This window comes from Lissotriton helveticus, assembly GCF_964261635.1.
Source record: "Lissotriton helveticus chromosome 1_1 unlocalized genomic scaffold, aLisHel1.1 SUPER_1_unloc_72, whole genome shotgun sequence".
In the NCBI taxonomy this organism is placed as follows: domain Eukaryota; kingdom Metazoa; phylum Chordata; class Amphibia; order Caudata; family Salamandridae; genus Lissotriton; species Lissotriton helveticus.
Window position 1 is genome coordinate 345,963 of NW_027611717.1, and position 20,788 is coordinate 366,750.

General features: G+C 43.4%; 1 protein-coding gene across 1 annotated transcript in view; it reads right to left on the minus strand.

Annotated features, from left to right (window-relative positions):
- Positions 1–11,327, minus strand: part of LOC144806444 (uncharacterized) — a 273,935-nt gene extending 262,608 nt beyond the window's left edge. Inside the window, 1 exon segment of the mRNA XM_078672808.1 lies at positions 10,080–11,327. Within this exon segment, the coding sequence (XP_078528934.1) occupies positions 10,080–11,293 (1,214 nt within the window). The 5' untranslated portion in view covers positions 11,294–11,327.
- Between the last annotated feature and the right edge of the window lie 9,461 nt (positions 11,328–20,788).

Genomic DNA, 20,788 nt, shown 5'->3' on the forward strand with positions numbered 1-20,788 from the left:
ATGGTCAATCTTTATCTTCAAGTGTGGTTAACAAGTCAAAACGATTATACAGCGGGACATTGCATGAGCTCGTTGTGTCAACATAGGGATCCCTTACATGGCTTTTAAAATGCTTCACAACTGGGGGCTGATAGAAAGTGCCTAGGGGTAAGACATTAATTTATGTATAATTAAAACGTACATTCCCTGCCCTTGTGAGAGCTGCATGCACTAACATAGGGTCGCTAAAAGTCAAAATAATACAATCTCCCTGAAAGAAATTACGGCCATTTCCACCCATGTAACCCGTCTAACCATTTTGAATTTTTCAAATAATGCATCAGTAAGACTGTTTTTTTACCAAGCCAATAAAGAGATTTATTTTGAAGACCATCCCACGTTTCATACACGGATGTATTCAGTGAAGGAACATTGGCTAGGATTACTATGTATGATGTGGCAGCCGGTGGTAAATCAAGAGGATTATATCCTAGGTTCTCTGGGGATTCCCTCATCCCAATTGGGTGTCTCCCTGTTCTGATATTAACTCCTTTCTTCTCAATTATTGGCTTTTTATGATCATTATTTTTTATTTTATTTTTGAAAATATTATTAGTGCGAAATTATAAAAAGGCACAGGTTACATGGTAATCCAAACCACATGTACGCAAAAGTAAACAACATGCCGGTTACAGGACATTACACAGCCATATGTGGCCCACATCCCGGAGGCTGGGCGGCGTGGGGATCAGAGCATGTAGAAAGGAAAAAGTCAGTTGCGCCTTAAAGGACATGGAATTATCATTGTGTTCGCCGATTTTCCATTTTCGTACATTTATATCATATAACATGTAACAAGAACTAAATTCCCCAAGTGTGGCATCATCAGCATTGAGTTCAACAAGACAGATCGTGCATGTGTGGCCTATCCAAAGCATAGTCATTGTAATACAGTTAGGACCTGTGGGAATTGCAGCTAGTCACAGTAATGCGTGTAAAGGAATATTTGCGTGGTTGCGTAGGGCCCTCACCCCAGATCCTAACCATCCCGCTCAGCTCCCGCCCCAGTACACTCAGACTCCGATTCAGCCGGGGTGTATAATTTTATGATCATTATTAACTTGCGATTTATTACAAGGAGGTATTGATCTATGTGTGGCCAATCTTGTTGTACCAGACATGGGATCTGTGCTTGAGGTTTCTACGGGTACAATACTGAGAGAATGGTTCCGTACATGTGGGATTACGAGTGAGCTACGGGGATGGTTAGCACTACATTGCGCATTCACACACCCAGCGGTAACCCTATTGTCTCTGCTTAAACATCCCTCTGTAACAGCCACTCTCTCTATTCATTTCCCCAAAGCACCAACCACATAATTATATAAAACATCAATTTTCCTCGTGGTTTTATCAATTTCAAGCGTTTGACCCTCAATTAGCATGTTCACGGTGGGTCTCCCTGAGCTAACAGACCTTCCAGGTTCGCCTGTTTTTAATTGTTTACCAGTATTTTTCCTTTTCTTAGATAACAATATTTTACTACGGCTCACAGGACACTTCCCAGCATGGTTTACTGACTGTATCCTCACAGATACATCAGGGTTCTTACTACATTTCGAGGACGGTTGGGGATCAACCTCTGGGTCACTCACATATATATGATCTGATGTCTTCTGTATGCACCCATTCTGAACGCCCTGGGCAGCTTGCCCATCACGTACTGCAATAAAAGATTTATATGGGCAACTAACACGTGTATTACTTGCAGTTAGCGTACCCAACCTGCCTTGGGTCTCTTCGACTGTATTTATTTGGTCCTCAATGCCCCCATTGCACCAGTCAAATAGGTCATCAAGGATTTTTGTCCTCCCATTCTTGGGGCGATCGTGAAGCCTGTCTTACTTTTACCCATTATTTTACAGTGTCTAGCAAACATAAAAGAAAGTCAAGATCCCCAAACACAATCCGATAAAAGAAAATAGCAGTCCAACCTGAGGGGGGTGGCCCAGTCCGGCCTCTGACGGTCTATGACGGGCGAAGACAAGCCCGTTTTGGCCCGGTCTTGGCCCGGGCACGCCCCGCGCGCGTCAAACCTGCGGGACCGCTGCAATGCTTTTAAAGCCCCTCCAGGGTCTCTCAATAAAGTGCATAGTGGGTTATGGGCCAGGGGCCAGCAGCAGGGTTCAGGGCATCGTGATTCGGTCTCCCCTATTCAAATGTGAACTTGCACATCTGCACACGCTTAAAAAGAGGTGGAGTCAAATTTACAAATGTAACCTACTGCAGCCAAAGTGGAGCAATAGAAAATTTAGCACCACGCATAGCCAACCACTGGTGATGCAATGCCCTCCCTTAGAAAATAATGCATTGGCAAATCCAATAGGTCTCGGCAATTTGACAGCTAGAGGCGTTTCAATGTGAGTGTCTTTTAGCTAAGGATTTTTCACCTTCTCCTGATGTGAAAATGTGTGTAACAAACATGGTATGAAAAAATCTTTACACTGGATGGTATTTATCAAACTTTTTTTTTTTGGTTAAATTTGTTTATTGGGTTTTAGGTCGCAGTTTCATGTACAATACAACAGTGATCAATCAAGGTAAACAAGCAATTACAAACATTGAAGTCCTAGAGATGCAATTTGAGACGTGGATTCCGTTAGGCATTGCACATTTCGGGGTCGTTGTTTGTCTATCGTCCCCAACTGTGTGTTTTGGTGGCGCGTATCACTTGGCACCCCATCATAGTGTATACACCCCCCATGGGCGAAACCGCCTCGGGCCTAGTAGACCGTCCCCTGCACCCGTGGGGGGGTGAACTCGTGTTGCGTCTGGTACTGTGGGGGTGGTGCTATGGGCCTCAGGAATGTGGGTGTAATTCGCAATAGTATGTGGCATCGTAGTGTCTCTATGCGTGTAATCAATCAGCGAATAATATGTACAAGTAGCACTCTGTCTAGTTCAAGCTTGCCTTCTTACCCAGGAACTATGGGGGGGAACCGAGTAACTTGGGGGAGGGGTGGAAGTGAGGGATGGGCGGGAGGGGGGGTTTTCTAGGTCACCGTGTCTAAGCACAGAGTGCGTATTCTCGGGTCATTAGGTATAGGCCTATGATGAGCGTCGGTGTGTTGAGTCCAGGCGTCCGAGGGTCGTTGATTGTGTTCTCTCACGATAGGCATGTAGTCTCCATGATATGTTTATGGACGCATGTGGGTTGGTGTCATCGGTCGTACATGGGATTGTGTGGCTGTGGGTGACTCCTGAGGGCGTGTCGCCTGTGTGAAGGTGTATAGTAGTTGGGCTCACTCTAGGGATATGGGATGTTTGCGGTGTCCCCGCACCTCCTCCTCCCGGAGTATCTCTTCCTCCACCTTACCCCATTTATGTACAGCGCCGACCCATGCCGCCTCCGGTGGTCCCGCAGGTGCTCTCCAGTGCATGGCGATACCGCATTTCGCTAGGAGGATTGCTAGTGATAGGAATCGGTATTGCGTTTTCTCAGTTTTCCGTTTGCTGAAAATTCCGAGTGCGCATGCCTCCCATGTATTCATGGTGGCAATGGTCGTGACCTCTTCTAGGATTCGGTGGATCATGTCCCAGTACCGTCGAATAGTGGGGCAATCCCAGAACATGTGCCTGAAGTCTGCCCCCGGGGTTTGACATCGAGGACATTCGAAGTGAGTGTCCGGGAAGAATCGTTGGAGGCGGCTCGGTGTGAGATAGGCTCTGTGGAGGACGTTGAATTGTATGTTGCGGAACCTCGCGTTCCTGGAGACTTTTTTGGGAAATTCCAGCTCTGACTTCCATTCCCCGTCATGTACCACTCTGCCGAAGTCTGTCTCCCATTTCTGGCGTAGAGACTGAAGGGATGGGAGGATTAACGAGCGCACCGCCCTGTAGAGCCATGTTACTAAGTGACTCCCCACCCCCATGTGTAGGATCGTGTGAATCACTGGATGCGTCGTGGGTTCGCCGGCCTCTGGGTTCCAGTGCACACCGCTGCTATCCAATAATTGCCTATGGAGCAAAAACTGTCCCGGGGGTAGGTCATATCGGTCCATCATCTGCTCGAACGTCTGCAACTGTCCGTCTTCGAACAGAGATCCGACCTCCGTGACCGCCAGCTCTGTCCAGATCCGAAGTGCGCCCTGGGAGTAATACAAGTCCCTGCGAGGGAAACCCACCAATGGTAACAGAGGCGAGTACAGTGGCTGTGTTTTGGACATGCGATGTATGCGCATCATACACGTTCGGGCAACCGACACCTGCAGGTGTCGAGTCCGTAGGGGTTTAGTGCCCGGTAATAAAAGTCTGGCGATCGCGGCCTGCGAGAGAGGACCATCAGCTGTGATGGTTTCTCCTACGTGTCGTCCCGCCGTCCAGTAGGACAACCACTGGAGCTGGGCCGCCAGAAAGTATGCCTCAAAGGCCGGCGCCCCCAGTCCCCCCTCCGTGGTAGGCAGGTAGAGTGTGGAGAGGCCACCCGTTTTCGACCCCCTCCCCATATCAGGTCCGTCAGAAGAGTGTTCAGTTCTCCGAAGAATGATCGAGGTGGGATCACTGGGAGATTCGCAAAGCTATACAGCAGGCGGGGGACCATAATCATTTTTGCCAGTGCCACTCGGCCTATGGGCGCCAATGGAAGCGTCTTCCAGAAGGTGACCGCCGATCGAAGACCAGCTAGCGTCCTACGATGATTTCCTGTGTATAGGTCCTCCGGGGTGTGGTACAACCGTACTCCCAGGTATCGGGGGGCGTCAGCATTCCAGGCAAGTGATTGGGTACCCATTCCAATTCCGAAGGGGGCCATATGAGGGCTCAGCGGGTATATGGACGATTTCCCCCAGTTGACCCTTAGGCCAGACACTGTCGCAAACTCCTCTAGCGTTCTCCAGATGCTCGTCAGGTCGCTCGTGGCATCCCGAACATAGATCAGAAGGTCATCTGCATACAGGGATACGCAGTGCCACAGGTGCGCTATGGGGATACCCCAGTCTTCACCCTCTCGTCCTAGGCGTATCGCCAGAGGTTCTACCGCTAAAGCGAACAGGAGGGGTGACAACGGGCATCCTTGTCTAGTTCCTCTGTCTATGGTGAATTCCGGGGAGATATAGGTGCCGATTCGGACCCTGGACTTGAGTTGTGTGTACAGGAGCTTGGTGTAAGCGATTAGGCGGGGGCCAAAATTGTTCTTGGTGATGACTTCGAACAAATAAGGCCATAGGAGGGTGTCAAATGCCTTCTCTAGGTCTAGTATAAGGCAAGCTGCATTCGGGAACTGGGTTCGAGTCGTGTCTTGGACGTGAAAGAGCCTACGGAGGTTTTGGGAGGATTTGCGGTTTGGTACGAATCCGTTTTGGTCAGGATGGACCAGTTGGGGTACGACTTGGGCATACCTCGTCGCTAACAATTTACCTAGGATTTTACAGTCTGAGTTAAGTAATGTGATCGGTCTGTAGAACGATGGGAGTTGGGGATCCCTGTGTGGTTTTAGGAACGACACTATTAATGATTCTCTGAGGGAGCGTGGGAGGATTCCCGCTGTGAGTGCATCCTCGAACATAGTCGTTAGACGTGGGGCAAGGTGAGCTAAGAAGGTCTGGTAATACTCGAGGGGGAAGCCGTCCATGCCTGGGGCCTTGTTTCTGGCAAGCGTCCCTATCGCTGCCTTAACCTCGGTCCGAGTTAATTTCCTGTCTAGATCCTTCCTGAGCGCTGGCGAGACTTGGAGGATTGGCAACGGGTGTAAGAAGTCGGACGCCACGAGAGTGTCGTCTTGGCTGGAAGTCTGGTATATGTGCGAGTAATATGTGTAGAAAACCTGCATGATCGCTACCTGGGAGTTCTGGAGGTGACCAGCCTGGTCTGTAATTTCCGTGATAGGTTTTAGGTCAGGGTCCTGTCTAGCTAACCATGCTAAGAGTGTGCCACCCCTGTTGCCCTCCCGGTGTACCTTACTGGCGTATTTTCTGAAGTTGTATTTACGCAGGTCCCGCAGTGTCTCAGTGTATTTTGTCTTAGCCTCTGCTATTTGTAGCTGGGTCACCTCGCCGCGGTCATCCGCTTGCAGCATGGTTGCTAGCTCCTGTTCTGTGGTGTGTAATGCGTGTTCTAGTACCTGGCGCACTCCTAGCACTTGCTGAATGCAGTGTCCCCTCGCCACTACTTTGTGTGCATCCCACTCCACGAGACTAGAGGACGCCGAGCCCGCATTGAGTCTGAAGTGTTCCCGCAAGTGTTCCCCGTGTTCATGTGTGAATATCTGGTCTGTGAGGCACTCCCGAGGGAGCTTCCAGGTCGGCACTGGGGGGTGGGGCGGTTTCCATCGGAGGGTCAGAGCATGGGCATCATGATCCGATAGCACTCTGCCTAGGTAGTCTGTGTGTCTGGCTTTGGCGTGTATAGCAGGTGAGCAGAGAAATCGATCAAGTCTCACTCGAAGGTCATGTGGAATGGAGTGAAACGAGTATAACTTTGTCGTGGGGTTCAGTGCTCTCCACGTGTCCGTCAGTGTCCAGTGTCGAACCCACTCATTGAAGAGTTCCGTCTGTCTGTATATTGGTGACCGTGGTGGCGGGGGGCGGGACCGGTCGAGGGTCGTGTCTAAGACACTGTTGTAATCCCCTCCCAGTAGCCAAGGGGTGTGAGTGTGGTGTGCCAGTGTGTTCGTGAGGCGAGACCAGAAGGCGTTCTGTTCCACATTGGGGGCATAGATACTGCCCATCAGGATAGACTGTCCATCCAGTTGCCCTTCCAGTAGGACATGGCGTCCCTCCTTATCTACCACTCTGGATTGTTCATGGAAGGGGACTCCCGGTCTGACCCAAATTAGCGTGCCCCTGGCAAATGCGGAGTACCCCGTGGCACAGATCATACCCCTCCATTTCCTCTGCAACTTGCTGACTTCAGCCGTCGTCAGGTGAGTCTCCTGTAAGAGTGCTATATGCGCCTGTTGCCTCTTCAGATAGGCATAGACTGCATACCGTTTGCTTGCCGTATGCAGCCCCCTGACGTTTAATGTGATAAAAGTAAAATCCGTGTTAGGGGGTTTTGTCATGTGTGGATGTCAATCGTGCTGGTCATTGCCTCTGTCACCCCTCGGCCGCTCCCAGAGTCACCCTCGCTCGCATGACCTCCCTTCATGTATGGTTCCATCGTGACCAGATTACCACCTCCCGTGTAGGTATCAGGGTTGAAAGGGAAGGAACAGAACACAGAAACAACATATGGGAAACTGTCCCAACTGAAGGGGCCCATTGCAAGGCATGATGAGCCCAAACTGTACATCTCGTACTGTCTCTAGTTCGTTTGGTGTGAGGGGGTGGTGTAGCGGTGGATCCCCGATCTCGGGTCAAGGCCACCCACCGCATTGTGTCTCTGCGTGTGTGTATGCTACCACCCATACCTTAGGCGTGTCTTTCCGGCGTCCCTCGTCGGCTGGTCACTCCGTCGTCTCAGTCTTACCGCCGGATGTGGCAGTCGCCATCAGATGAGTGTATCTGCCGTCTGCGGGGTCACCAGTGGCGGGGAGGCGGAACCATCTCTGGAGGTGCGAGCGTCGCTCTGACCCTCATCCTCGGATGTAAAGAGGTGGGGGCCTCGATCCGTTTCCCGCTCGGTGTCCGGTTGCCCGACCTCCGCCGCTGCTTGAATGGCTTTCCGTCGGTCTGCTATGATTTGTTCCAAGTCCGGGACGCGTTTGACGTTGGGCGACGGAGGTCGATTCAACTGTGTGAGAGTGACCTTTCTGGTCCGGACTCGCCGCCGTTTGCTGGACGCAGAACTCGACGGTGTATCCTCGCGGTCTGATCGAGGTTGACCGCGATGATCCAACCAGTGTCTCGCCTCCGCGGGGTCTGTGAAGAAGTGTGTTGCATCCTCATAAATGATCTTGAGGCGGGCCGGGAACAGGAGGGCATATTGTATCTTATGTCGGCGCAGGGCTTGTTTTACTGCCAGGAATGTAGCGCGTTGGCGTTGTACTGCTTGAGAATAGTCTGGGAACACCATCACGTTTTTGTCTTCCACCCTGAGGACTTTCGCCTGCCTGGCCGCCCGTAGAATCGTGTCTCTGTCCTGATAATGCAGAAGCTTCAGAAGGAATGGTCTGGGTGGGAGGCCAGCTCGATGGCGTCCAGTCGGGACCCTGTGTGCTCTTTCTATCGAGAAGAACGGTGTTAGGTCCTGGGTCCGGGTGAACGATTTTATCCAGGTCTCTATATATCGGATAGGGTCTTCCTTCTCCACTCCCTCCGGCAGGTTGATCAGGCGTATATTGCTCCGACGGGAGCGTCCCTCTAAGTCGTCCGTCTTGCGTTCCAGATAGTCGACCTTCTCTTGTAGGTCCTTGATGGCTTTTTGATTGAGCTGGACTTGAGGTTGCAGTTCATGGAGCGTATGACTCTCTTGCTTCACCTTATCCGCCAACTTCTTATGGTCATACAAAAAATATATATATGCCAACCCACTCTGTTTAGTTTTGCTCTAAGTCATTAGCAACAGATCAAGCTCAATTTTGATTTGTTAGGTATATTTATTTTTACCTTTTCTTTTAGATGCACTTCATAGAAAAAATCAATTGTTTCTATGTCAGAAAAAACAACACAACATATATAACAAATATACACATTTAACTTATACATACCATTTATAAAAAAAAACACATTATTACATACATGTCAACATTCACTGTACACTATACACTAGGCTTTCGTTATATACAACCTCACTTATACAAATCTATTTTCATCCGTTCCTTTGGCAAATATCAACTCTTCGCCTTATTGACAATCAATGAATCCAATCAGAGGAACAGTAATAGACAAAGTCATAGTCAACAGGAGATAACACTTGTTATCAATTCTATGAATCAATGATTATTAGTATTTTTTAAAAATTGTATCTCCGTTCTGCCCCAGATACAATTTTTTAAAAATTATTCAAGCATTTTGTTCTACATTTAAAGTATATAACATTAATTTACAATAATATTTAACTTAAAAAGATTTCTTTTTTTTAATTTAAAAAACATTCAAAATATCCCATATATTTTTGCACAGGGAGATCTCCACCCTAGTTGAACATATTAAAGATTATATTTTTTCTTAAGATTAAATTAAAGGTTTCCCACCTGAAGTAACATTTTGTTTATGTATTAATAATTATTAAATGTGCTCAACACATGTAATTTGACTTTACTAATTATGAATGTTATACTAGTGTTTAGATTTTTAAAATGTATTAAAACATTAAAAAATAATGAAATGATTTCTTTAAATATTTTTTGCCATTAAATTACATTTATTTAGTTTGTTTAAACTAGTTTTAAATATTTAATTCAGCATTATTTCCTATGGGGTTTTATTTTATGTACCTACCACCATTATTATTTATTGAAGTGTGCTGCAGTTCCAGTGGATGGCCATGTGTGATGTTGGACTTAATCCCGCTCTGAGCACAAGTACATTTACGATTGTTTCAGGTACATTATGGCTTAGTGACTTTAGAGTTGTGGTTTATAAACAAGCAATGGGCTTACTCTTTAGTGGGTGAGTACCTGTCTTTTCCATAAACCCCTCCCTATACTCCTCCTTAGTTCTGCCTTCATCCCTCCCCTTTATTTATAAGCATTTCCCATTTTACAGCCACTCCCTCTGTCCCTTCTACATTTACTACTAAAAACTTTACTAACTTGTGCGGAAACTGTGAAGTCGGGGCAGACAACTACACACAGAAATAGATAGGAGAGGCAGAACAACCGCACGTAATTTGTGAAAAGCATTTTGTAGTTCTTTAGTAGTACTAAAAATGTACAACTCAAATTATCTGTGAGACTCTCTTGGGTATGTCTGATGTGATTCTAAAGCTCGTGAAACTGTCCTCAGCAGATGGGAAGTAGGTTCCATTTGTAACAAAAAGGGAGCTGGAAAGAGGTCACTAAAGTTGATCTTTGTAATACGAAGCTGTGTCCCATTGGAACAGAAGTCATTAGGACTATTTAGGGTGGTGACAGGAATGGTTAGCATATGGTTGGTCTTGTCTTTCGTGGCACAGAGACTGGAGAATGATGTGGTGGTATGTTGCTGAGATAAGGTATTTGCCTAGAGTGAGTTCTTTCATGTCTAGTGAGATTTTTTTTCAATGTGAACCTTTTCTGGCATTTAGAGCATCGATACGGTTTTAGTCCAGTGTGAGTTCTTTCATGACGAGTGAGACCAGATTTGTGCCTGAAGCTTTTCCAGCATTCAGAGCACTGATAAGGTTTATGCCCAGTGTGTATGCGCTCATGTTGAATGAGATTGGCCTTACAACTGAAGCTTTGTTGGCACTCTGAGCACTTATATGGTTTTAGTCCAGTGTGAGTTTTCTCATGTTGAGTGAGACCAGATTTCTGACTGAAGCTTTTCGAGCATTCAGAGCACTGATAAGGTGTGTACCCCGTGTGGGTTCTCTCATGGAGAGTGAGAGCTATTTTCTGTCTGAAGCTTTTCTGGCATTCAGAGCACTGATACGGTTTTAGTCCAGTGTGAGTTCTTTCATGTTGAGTGAGACCATATTTGTGCCTGAAGCTTTTCCAGCATTCAGAGCACTGATAAGGTTTTTCCCCAGTGTGTATGCGCTCATGTTGAATGAGATTGGCCTTACAACTGAAGCTTTGTTGGCACTCTGAGCACTTATATGGTTTTAGTCCAGTGTGAGTTTTCTCATGTTGAGTGAGACCAGGTTTCTGACTGAAGCTTTTCAAGCATTCAGAGCACTGATACGGTTTTAGTCCAGTGTGAGTTCTTTCATGACGAGTGAGACCAAATTTATGACTGAAGCTTTCCCTACATTCAGAGCACTGAAAAGGTTTTTGCCCCGTGTGGGTCCTTTCATGTAAAGTAAGGCTGAATTTCCGACTGAAGCTTTTACAGCATTTAGAGCACTGATAATGTTTTTGCTCAGTGTGAGTTACCGCACGTTGTGAGAGAGTAGATTTCTTACTGAAGCTTTTCCAGCATTCAGAACACTGATACGGTTTGAGCCCAGTATGAGTTCTCTCGTGTTGAATGAGATGGTCTTTCTGACTAAAGCACTTCAGGGGCTTAGTGCACTGATAAGGTTTGTGCCCAGTGTGGATTCTCACATGTTGAATGAGATTGCTTTTCCGACTGAAGCCTTTCTGACACTCAGGGCACTGATACGGTTTTTGTCCAGTGTGAGTTCTCTTGTGTTTAGTGAGGTGGGATTGATAACTAAAGCTGTTCTCACATTCATTGCTCTTATTCAAGTTGTTTGTATCTCCAAGTTGGGTTTGTTCCTGGATACATGCCATCTTAAGTCTGAATCTAATTCCAGAGTCTGTACTTGTTTATGTTAAAACTCAACATTAACTTCTAAACTACGCTGCTGAAGCTCTTCTTTACATTTGCATTTAACTAATGATAGCTTTTATTTGGAGATCAATGTTCTTACCTTTGAAGCCAGCCTATCTACCTTGTCTTATAAACTTTCACTGAGAGGCCCCTTATTTTTTATTAAGATGCCCCTCATGGATTCATTTTCTCCAAGTTATGCCCACAAGGATTCCCTCAACTAGAATTAAGCTCATTCTGACTGCAGCTTATCGCATTTAATTTAGGAGTATTAAAAGCAGTGATAGGGTCTTTGGGGATTAGTACTTACAAGTGAGGTACATTTTTTATACAAGTAATGAACAGGGATTAAAATATGTTAGGGTAGTTCACAAATTATCAATAGTGTAACACTGGCATTTTTTAAGCTTCCTATTCCGGTGAGACCCGAAAAGGTACACCATTAACTTTGGAGGTCTGGCACACTTGGAAACAACATAGATCAACCCAAGAGACAGAGTTGGTGGGAAAAATATTTCAATATTGTCGATGTTAATCCAGTGTCTTTGCTGTAATGATATCTGAGAAGAACATTTTCAGTTATTTTTTCAAATACAATGTGTTTTCTCCTCCGAATCACAGGAGACGGAGAAAAAAGCTTGCTCTTGTAAACTGAGGTTATTAACCTTCCTGACAGTTCTGTCACATCACATCACGTCTATGGATACTGATTTGGTGGGAGAGGCTTAGGTCTCTATGGCATTTCTCATAAACCATCAGACAGAATTTGCAACACTGATTATTCCCAAGTGCTCTGTGTGAGGATCAGTTGTTGCCAATGTTCTTTGCTCGACCAATCATGAAATGTTTCCTTTAAGTTAAAATATTCTTATATTTAGTAGCTGCAGTAGATTTTCAATTTACTTCCGGGTCCAGTTATTATTTTAGAGGTTTTTCAATCCCAATAACTGACACTTGGTAAATGTTCCTGGTCATTGTATTTCAAGGGTTTGACAACAAATAATGATTGTAAGAAAGTCGATAAATCACTTTCACATTCAGCAGTTTCTTCCGCACCAAATTCCTCACCATTCCTGGTGCAAAGAACTACTTTCTTCTTTAGAGATCTAGAATGTTTCTACTTTCCTCAATATAACCCTTTTTAGAAATGTTTCAAACATTGCAGCATTTCTTTTTCTTTTTGTTGCTTCAATGACCTGTAAAAATAGAGATAGAAATTGTAAATGAGTTGCACTCCAAGGGGGTAAAACAGTTAATGGATACTGCATAGACGGGGAGCTCGGGACCACTGAAACTCAATGTCGCACTTTACCGGCTGGTGAAGTTGAGCAGGCCAAATCTTTCAGCTGAAGAATTTATTAACCGTGGGCAATGAACTCAGGTCTGCTAGTGGAGGTTGCGGAAATTTGCTAACTACGCATTACATTTAAAACACGAAATTCATGCAAAAACTCTGACTCCGCCACATAGGGAGTTAGCTACTACACCCACAACCCTTTTTATAAAACAACTTTACCTTTGCATGCTAAAATGCATATAACCAATTCACAAAAGTGAGCTGTGAAAAATATCAGGCAATGAGAGAGGTGATGATTTTGGGGTCCCCCCTAACCTAGGGGAAGGGCCAAGCAGATGACTTGAACACAGAGAGCATATCATGCTGAACGGTTCAGTGGTGGTCCCATCCTCGTAGGACCATCCCAAGCAAAGTTATAATGCTAACCAAAGGACCAGCAAAGCATTATAGGACGAGATTCTAGAGTGCAGTGAATATTATAGTATTAGCTCTCAGCTGAGCCGGGAGAGATGCAGCTTGAGGAATGTTTTGATATTGCACACTATAATATTCACTGCACTCTAAAATCTCGTCCCATAATGCTTTGCAGAGCATTTGTTTGGGATTGTAATTTTGCCCATAACTGACTGTGCTTGGGGTGGTCCTAGGAGGATGGGACCACCATTGAATCGTTCAGCCTGATATGCTCTTTGTGTCCAAGGCTTCTGCTTGGTTCTCTCCTTAGGTTAGGGAGGACCCCAAAATCATCAATTCTCCCATGCTTGCTTAAGTTTCATTTTCACTTTTGTGAGATGACTATATGCATTTTTGCATGGAATGATAGAGTTACTTGTTGTTTTACCAAAGGTATGTGAGGTTTCTGTTTTATTAATTAGGAGGGGATGGGACGGAGTTACGGAGTGGAGTTTCACAGAGTTTTTGTTCAACTCCGCAGAATTCTGCGTAGTGGTACTCCACCAACTTCGCCTACCTTTAGAATTTATGACTCCGGCTATTGCAAGCTGTGCTCTAGCGTTCTATTGGGTCCACCTTGTGTCCAGGTTCTGATACATCTACAACCAATTCTTGGTTTCTATGATTCTAAATTGCATGTTCTAATTTGAAATGTGTATTCTCTCTTTTTCTCTCTTCCTTCCTCAATAGGTGTTATTTGACGATGAATTTGGTCTGAGCTGTGATGTGCTGTGATTTACCTGTATACAAAAGAATAACCATTATTAAACGATTCTAGTGTATCTTTGTGCTTTGACCATTCAATCTTGAAGTTTAGATAAAGATAACTTGATAACTATTCCATGTGTTTGTCCTTACTTATTGATGGTTGTATTAATATTGTGTGAATATTATTAGCTAGGCGCGTCTTTATTACAGGTCCTCATGAAGGAGTGGCTTTCCATCTCTAGTTATCTGAGTCCCTATTAGCTCATACGGAGGACCTTATGATTGTGATTAAATTGTAGAGTTTCTGTGGGCCAAACTCTGTGTTATTGTGAATTGTGTTGCTGAGGACTGAGTTTACGATATGGCGGGTATCCTATATCTGAGCTCACAAATTTTACACCTCTTCCCCTGGATCACCACCGTAGACTGAGGCTGTGTCCAGTTAGCTCAGTGGAATTCACCATTTCAAATTATGTTGAGGATAAGGACTTGCCTGGTGGACTGGAACTTGTCACACTCCTTTGACAGGACCCAGACACTCCAACACCTAAAAAAAGAAAAAAAAACAGCATAACGGGAAAGGAAACTAAAATGGGATAAGAAAAGACAAATACTAAAGAAACAGAGGAATTAGAAAAAAGAGGCTATCTTCCACTCTTCTTCAAAGAGACCCAGTGTGGCCTTGGATGTGACAAACAGGACAGGAAAGGGCAGGCTCGGAGGACACAAAGAGCTGGAAGTCAGATCTAGAGAGAAAGGATGGGGCAGATATAGACCAAGGAGAGGATAGAATCATGAGGTGTAGAGGAGACAAATGTGTCGACAGTCAAGGGACTGCTGGGGAACATGGGAGGCAAGCGTGCTGATGGCCCAGTGCCTCCCGACCCGAGAAGGGCCCAGACCTGCGCTAGGGCCCCACCACATTCATATTCCTTGAGAATGTGGCTGCATCAGGTGGGTGCCAGGGTTAGTGAAAACTCAAAAATTGATGGGGGAGGTTTGCGGGAACATGGGGAGGCTGGCCACTGCTACAACGACCATGTGTGGTGGCACACTTTGCCACATAAACCTTAGTATTTATAAGAGCCCTAAACTAAGAGGCAGAAAGAAGAAAACTGTTATGAAGAGAATACACTGGCAGAGTTCAACAGTTCCTTATTAGCTTCCATACCTTCAGGCCAACAGATGATAGAGCATTCCAAATGTGGCAAGACAAAGGGGGAATGGAGGATTGTACCAAGTAGGTTAATTATAACAAAAACATCACACAATTCATGAAACTGGAGATAATTAGCCTGACCCTGGAGTATACCAACATTTGTAAGGAAACACGCTTAAAACAGCTAGTATAAAAACAAATAAGGAAGAGGCTACGTAAAAGTCATTTATTTGTTTTATTTAATTTTATTTTTAACATCATAAGCTATATAGCTAGAGAATGCTCTGGAGAGGGAGTCAAATATTTTAAGCTGAATAGAGATAAAAACAGCGACACAGAGAGACACAGAAAGAGACTTGAGAAGAAATAGAAGAAAAGGAAACAGAAGGCACTAGGAAACGTTACCTGGCAGTAATTTAGTTTAATTCTCCGAGGGAGGCAGCCGCACCACCTGGTCCATCTCAGAATGCCTAGAAAGGAAGTAAAGAGACGATTCAACCAAGAGCTTATTTGCATCAAACATGAATCACACTTCATCTCATCTTCCAAAACAACTGTCCTTAACTTACAAAGGAAAACAAACTCTTGTTCTCTACAAAACCATTGTAAAGCACCTTTGGTCTACGAATAATAGAATTTTTTTTAAAACCTTTTTATTCGTCTGGTATCTACGACCAAACCCACAACACTCAACATCCTCCAAATTCAAACCTTGCACTACAATGGATTACTGACAGAATATCGACAACAAAAATATCGAGGTACAAAAATATTGTGACAAAAATATTGTTGGCCAGAATATCGAAGTCCTATCTACATAATGGTAAGTATAAAAATATTGAACTGTTTTTTTTTGTATAGTTTTTTTAAATGTGTAAAAAATAATGTAAACAAAAGTAAAAAAATACATATAATAGAAAAACAGTTAAAATTATTCGAACATTTTTAAAATTATAAATAATAAATATAATGTTAACAAAAACTATACATATATATATGAAATATAACAATTTACTTAATAATATTAATAAATAATTATAATACATTATAACATGCTAGAAATATATTACAAATAATAAATACATATATATATATATATATACATATACCAGTAAAATTAAATAAAAAAAAAAATATATATATATATATTCACTGAAAAAACCATAGGTTATAGACCATATATAGTTAGGAATTAGCATTTAAAAAACCTTATTTTACTCACACAAAACCATTGAAATTCCATATATAGTTAGTTGCACTAACTATATATCGTGCACCCGCAATCCACTGCTGATCATGTCACATATTACATCATTCATGACATGGTCAGTGACATCACTGATGACATCACTGATGACATCTCAAATGACATCACTGATGAGATCACTGATGACGTCATCCAGTGACTGTATAATTCTGTAAAGTTAAAATATGTCTTACATATTGAAGAATGAATGGATGTATAAGTGTCTTGATGAAGGATTTAGTAGGGGCATGGCTGACTGTATGAGTGACTGATTAAATGTGTCTCACTGAGTGCATGGGTTAGTGACTAAACTGTCTTAATTTGTGCATCATTATGTCTGTTGTTCTGTAAACTGCTGCATGTGTTGATCATTAGCTATATGATTAACTGTATGGGTTATTGATTGGTTGCCCAAGCATTTGTATGGGAGACTGAGTGTGTGTGTGGGTGGCTGGGAGGTGTATGACTCTCTGCATAGATGTGTGAGCAGTTGATTGACTGGATGTATGGGTTCAAAAGTGCATGTGGAAACAGCTGTATGGGCGGTTGACTGTGTGCATGAGTGTATTGGTGAGTGAATGGATATCTCAGTGCTACATGTCAAAGTAAGTACATATGTAAAACACAGTACATGTGAGAGTTACCATATATAAATAACTGTGCATAAGAGCCAGTGAATGTGTGAGTGGCTGTATGGATCATTGTGAACTTGTATCCAGGATTGTATAAGTGAGTAAATATGTTTTAGTATATGTTTGAATAAGTAAGGTGTGTATAACTGTATAGTTGAGGAAATGGAGGTGTGATTGATTCTTTGCATGACTGACTAAGTGTCTGAGTAACTCCATGGATGAGTGACAGTCTATGAGTGTCTGTTTACACTGAGTGTATCTAAGGTTATATTAGAGTCTGAAGAGGTTTATCGTATTATCACATGAATGATGTCATCAGTGATGTGATCAGTAATGTCAAATGAGATGTCATCAGTGATGTCATCAGTGATGTCATTTGAGATGTCATCAGTGATGTCATCAGTGATGTCATTTGAGATGTCATTAGTGATGTCATCAGTGATGTCATTTGAGATGTCATCAGTGATGTCATCAGTGATGTCACTGACCATGTCATGAATGATGTAATATGTGACATGATCAGCAGTGGATTGCGGGTGCGCGATATATAGTTAGTGCAACTAACTATATATGGAATTTCAATGGTTTTGTGTGAGTAAAATAAGGTTTTTTAAATGCTAATTCCTAACTATATATGGTCTATAACCTATGTTTTTTTCAGTGAATTTTCAAGGTTTTGTAAATGCTAATTCCTAACTATATATGGTCTATAACCTATGGTTTTTTCAGTGAATTTTCAAGGTTTTGTAAATGCTAATTCCTAACTATATATGGTCTATAACCTATGGTTTTTTCTGTGAATTTCATTGGTTTTTTAACAGCTAATATCTGTAGCTGTAAAATGTATTCTTCTTTAAATCCAAAAATATATTTTATATGTTTATGAATAATTTTTTTTGTAAATATTTTTTTTTCTTCGTTCCCGCTTCGCAAATCGGGAAGCTTCCCGTTAGCTGACCTTGATGCCGCGAAATAGACCGCGAGCCGGTAAACGTTTCTTTACCGCAAGTGCCGCGTTACAAAACAACATCGTGACGCCTCCCGTCCGCATGACGTTTCACGTTGTCGCGTGATACGTCATATGACGTACTACGTTAGCGAACTGGTACGCGAAGCGAGTCGCAAAGCGCAGGTTTCTGGAAGCAAACCGGGAGGCCCTGCAAAGCGCTTAACGTAAACACAGCAAGTCATGTGACTTGGTAATAACACTTTTCATTGGTTCATTTCACTTTTGGTTTCCTAATGATGTAAGACTAGGTCATATAATCTAAAATGAACACTTTTGATTGGGTGAGAACTCTTGTTTTTCCCAAATGATGAAAATCCCTCCTTCTTTCCTCACTCTGACTTTCATCATTGTGAGAGAAAGACCCTTTGTGATCACTGAGCAATGGCTTCTTTAGTAGCTTCAGCTGGTGCTTCCCCACCACCTCCACCACATCCAAGGAAGAGTGGACCACCTGCTCAAGTTATAATTCAACAAGAAGAAGAAGAAGAGGAACAGGAGGACGAGCACGAAGAGAGGCAGTTTTTGCCTGAGCAGCCCAGGACGTCTCACCGGAAAGAAAACTTAATTTGGCAATTTTTTTAAATTCCCAAAGGTCAGAAAAAAGTAAATGCAAGATACGTAACTTGCCTTATATGTCAAGATAGACTGTCCAGAGGGACCGACAAAAAATACAGTTTCGGAAACTACACAATGCATCGCCATATGACTAGGTGGCATCCTAACAACTACAGTGCTGCACAGTTTCGGAACGACCTAGATAATCTCCCTATTATGGCCAGAAGATCTGTTGTACCGGAAGTAACGGGACCAGAGGGCAGGGAGATGGTGCCAAATATACAAATGAGATTTGGTGATGTAAAACACATCTGCGTATTTTGCGATGGATTCATTTCCTACGGAGAAAGAAGCATCACTCTGATCAACAGAGCTATTGACTATCATATGCAAGTTTGTACGAAACGCCCAAAATAATAAATACTTCTTTTTTTTGTTTTGTTGCTCCTGTTGAGCCCTTTACAATGAATCGTTTTCATTGCCCCCTCCAAGAAAAACCCAAAAAAATATAAAACTGTTCCGAAAAATTCAAAAACAGTAAAAAAATGTTCAGAAAAATTAAAAAAAAGTTCTTTTCAGAACTACCTCCCCGTTATTAAAAAATTGGTACAATATTTGGAACTGTGCCAACCTCTATTTCTCTTAGTTCGCTTCCCAGTTCGCTCGCCGGTACGCGAACCGGAAGCGAACCAAAAACAGTAAGTATAAGGGAAGGAAACAGACACTTATGTTAAAAGAAAGACAGCTATAGGGGAGTAAACTAGAGATACTATTACCCGTAATCCACTGCTGATGATGTCACATATTACATCAGTCATGACATGCTCAGTGACATCATCAGCAGAGGATTGCGGGTTTTTTGGCAACATGCCTTATCCACGGTTTAATAACGCTGCCTTTTGCTTTATATAAGTTTTCAAATTGTATGAAATATATACCAATAGGTCGTTATGAACCTTTAGGTAGTGCTTTTCTTCATGAGGTCTGGTCGCTTCCATACACATACAGATGTTTCAAAGATGATCAAGAAGTTTATCTGAATGGAGAGGAATGCACTGAGACGCCAGATCATTCACTAATGTGTAGGCACATACAGTTACACGGTTCATGCAACAAACACCGACCAAATATGGCTTGCGTGTTGCAAGGCACGCCAGTTCCTGCTATCATCCCCACGTTCAAGTTGTTGGAAAATGGTAGTTATTTGATGCTCAATAATGAAGATTGTTCTGAGTTAATTAAAAGTATTCCTTTTATCGTAACAGTAAGTGAACGGGTTATTTGCTGCAGAAATGTTCTATTTCCTCCCACACATGAACATAGGGAGTTTTCAATCTGGCCACAAATACCAACCTTGGGACACGTTTCAACGGCATGGCAAGAATAAGAGCTCTTTTGTCTCAGAGAGAGGTGGCCTTGAGTTCGGCCCGTGAAACTTTCGTACTTCACATAGCGAACACCCGTACAGAGGTGCACACCCTTTTCAATTAAGATTTGCCTTTCAATTTCAGCAACATGTTTCCGACTATCTTTAACGCATCCTCCACAAAGTCCCTGGCGCACTTTTTTAAAGTTGTTACCAGTGGTCTCGTGACTTCATTTGAGAAAATCTTTGGAGTCATCCCTGCTTCCTTTCATTCTATTTTCTCCACTCTGGTTCGTGGATTGGCATTTTTACTTGCATTACCAGCGGACGCTCTTGTGCTTTTTTACATTTTTAAATATGGATGTCCCTCCTATGCAACCTCCCACCCTGCAGCTGCTGACACTGTTCCGCAATCGCATGCTAGAATATTATGGCACAATGCCGTTGGCGATATTAAGCACGGCATATGGATTATCTTTTCGATTCTCCTACTTCACCTGTGTCCAGCCTGTATTTCACTGCCTGACCTGTGATTTCGATTGGGCCATTGATTTGTGTCTCTGCGGACCGGTTTCTCCTGACGTCGACTTTAATCAGCTGATGACTCCTATCATTACTCACGAGTTGGTTTGTCCTGGCGAAAGGATTATGGCTGTGGCATTGATGCATGGACTACTTGGTCCCTGGAATTTACTGGCGGCAGCACAGTCTTTCTTGGAACAGAGCTTTCTTGAAAACCCACCGAGCTGTCCTCTGATGGTGATAGAGGATCCGGTGCTGGGAGAGCACGTATGTTCTTTTCCGCTTTTAAATTGGATGGCTGAACTGTTTTCGGATGAAGACGGTGACTTCCTATTGGAGGCTGTTGCAGCTTATTTTGCATACACAGTTATGTCATAGACCTTTTTCATGTTTGATATGCTGAGTACTAGCATTTCATTGACAATTCATTGACTTATTTGTCAAGTTTTTATTATTTACCTTGCCTATTGGCTTAAGACTCGATAAAGTACTTGGCTGTTTTATTTTT